The 1,796-nt window shown below is 34.6% G+C and overlaps 1 protein-coding gene across 2 annotated transcripts; it reads right to left on the bottom strand.

Annotated features, from left to right (window-relative positions):
* Positions 1-143: 143 nt before the first annotated feature.
* LOC118342081 (T-cell surface glycoprotein CD3 delta chain-like) lies at positions 144-1,186 on the bottom strand (the record flags this gene model as incomplete). 2 transcript variants are annotated; one of them, XM_035680512.1, is given in 4 exon segments in its annotated part: positions 144-353; positions 497-529; positions 698-774; positions 1,102-1,186. In XM_035680512.1, coding segments are annotated over 3 exon segments (298 nt in total), but the record flags the coding sequence as incomplete, so codon positions are not given.
* Between the last annotated feature and the right edge of the window lie 610 nt (positions 1,187-1,796).

Here is a 1,796-nt window from a genome sequence, read left to right as displayed (position 1 = left end):
ACACACACACACACACGTCTTTAAAATCTGACATTTTTGACATATGATTGCTGTCAAGAAATACTGTACTCATAATACAATGCAAATGCAAGTAATTACAATAGCACATGTAAAATCCATAAAAACCTTGCTGTGGAACTTACTCCGAAATTTCACATAGATTTTTGTTAATTCAGTCTGTGAATCCGTATTGGTGTTTGTTTCATCCCCCGATGGATCGGTTTCACATTTGTACTCTCCTGTGTGGTCATCCCTGTATTGCAATGTCTTCAAAAGTGTTATTTTATTGCCGGCAACACAACTCAGCTCAATCCCCTCAGAGACAGTTTTCACTGTTATCTTAGTTGTAGAATCTGTGTAGGAAAAATACAAAATTATAATTTAGGACAATAAACCTGTTCTGATTACTGAACTGCTTCAAGCAGATTACCTGCAGGCATGCTTTCATAAAGACAGATTTAAACATGATTTAAGCCCCATTTAAAGGTTTCCTTACCTTTAGCCGCATCATCCTTGCATCTGACAAGTGCTGTGGGAGAAATTTAGAAAATAACATGAGAACAATTACTGGCATACAATCAGCTACTATTCAAAATAAAGGTCCCTTGTTTCTGAAAACCCAACTGATGTAAGCCACTTAAAGACTCCTCATTTAAAATTCATGTCTTTAAAAACAAAAATCACAACAGAGGCCTACCTGTCAGTGTCAAGAGCAGCAGCAAACAGGCCGGTAAAATTGTCTGGCTCTTCATTGTGTGTTTACTACACTGAGTTCTGCTGGTGACAGAAGAAGATATTTCAGATCACTGAAAGTCAGAGTGAGAGTGAGCATAGTGACAGAAAACAGGAAGGGCGCCATTTTCTGCGTCAACCATTTTATTCAGCTTATTGTAACAGATAACTAATGTTGAAGAGTTTTTTTTTTTTAAAAGAAAGTAATTTTAACTACTCTGTAATACAAACTCTGGCTTTAGCTTAAATTTATTTTAGATTTAAAAAACAAACATATTTTTGGTCTCCATCAAAACATGCACAAGTACACAACAAGATCCGAAAAAAATTTAAAATACAATCCAACAAATTTAAAATAAAAGTACTGACCTCAAAATAGCTGCCGTGTCCCTGCTGTCAAAGCATCCAATCCCCGTCTGTTGGAGAGTCTCGGTCTGTGTGTGTGTGTGTGAGAAGGAAGTGAGTGTGATTGGTTTATTTTCCGTCTCAGCAGACTTTGTTGATTTCTACATGTGGAGGACTCTGTCTCTGTGACTTCCAGCAAATGACGCCATATGTTAGAAACTGGTGGGATATAATTAAGTGCATTTACTTGAATATTTGTCTTTCTACTTGAGTATTTCTATCTCATGCAGTTTTATTCTTCTACTAACTCCACTAGTATTTTGGGGAAAATGTTGTAGTCTACTTTTATCAACACTACATTTGTTTGACAGCTAAAGTTAGTAGTTACCCAACAAATTAAAATCTAACATACAAAACAATACATCCTATAATATAATCATTGATAAGCATTGTTAACAGTATATAAAATAATTAAAATGTTATATAGCTCCATGCTACTTACACATTATTGCACCAGCATTAATAATCTCATCGTCTCATATAATATAATATATAATTGGACAGAAGCAATGTTTATATTTACATACATACTTTCTCCACTACTGATGTTAGGATAAACTGTCAGTGGATTTAAATTTAACTGATTATGTAATATTAAGTACATCTGAAGCACTCTCTGTTCCACTACTGACCCAGACTTTATTGTTAAATGTATCACA

This window comes from Morone saxatilis, unplaced genomic scaffold, assembly GCF_004916995.1.
Source record: "Morone saxatilis isolate NCDOM2014 unplaced genomic scaffold, NCSU_SB_2.0 Contig8, whole genome shotgun sequence".
NCBI classification, from domain to species: Eukaryota; Metazoa; Chordata; class Actinopteri; family Moronidae; genus Morone; species Morone saxatilis.
This window is presented reverse-complemented; position numbering and strand designations above follow the sequence as displayed.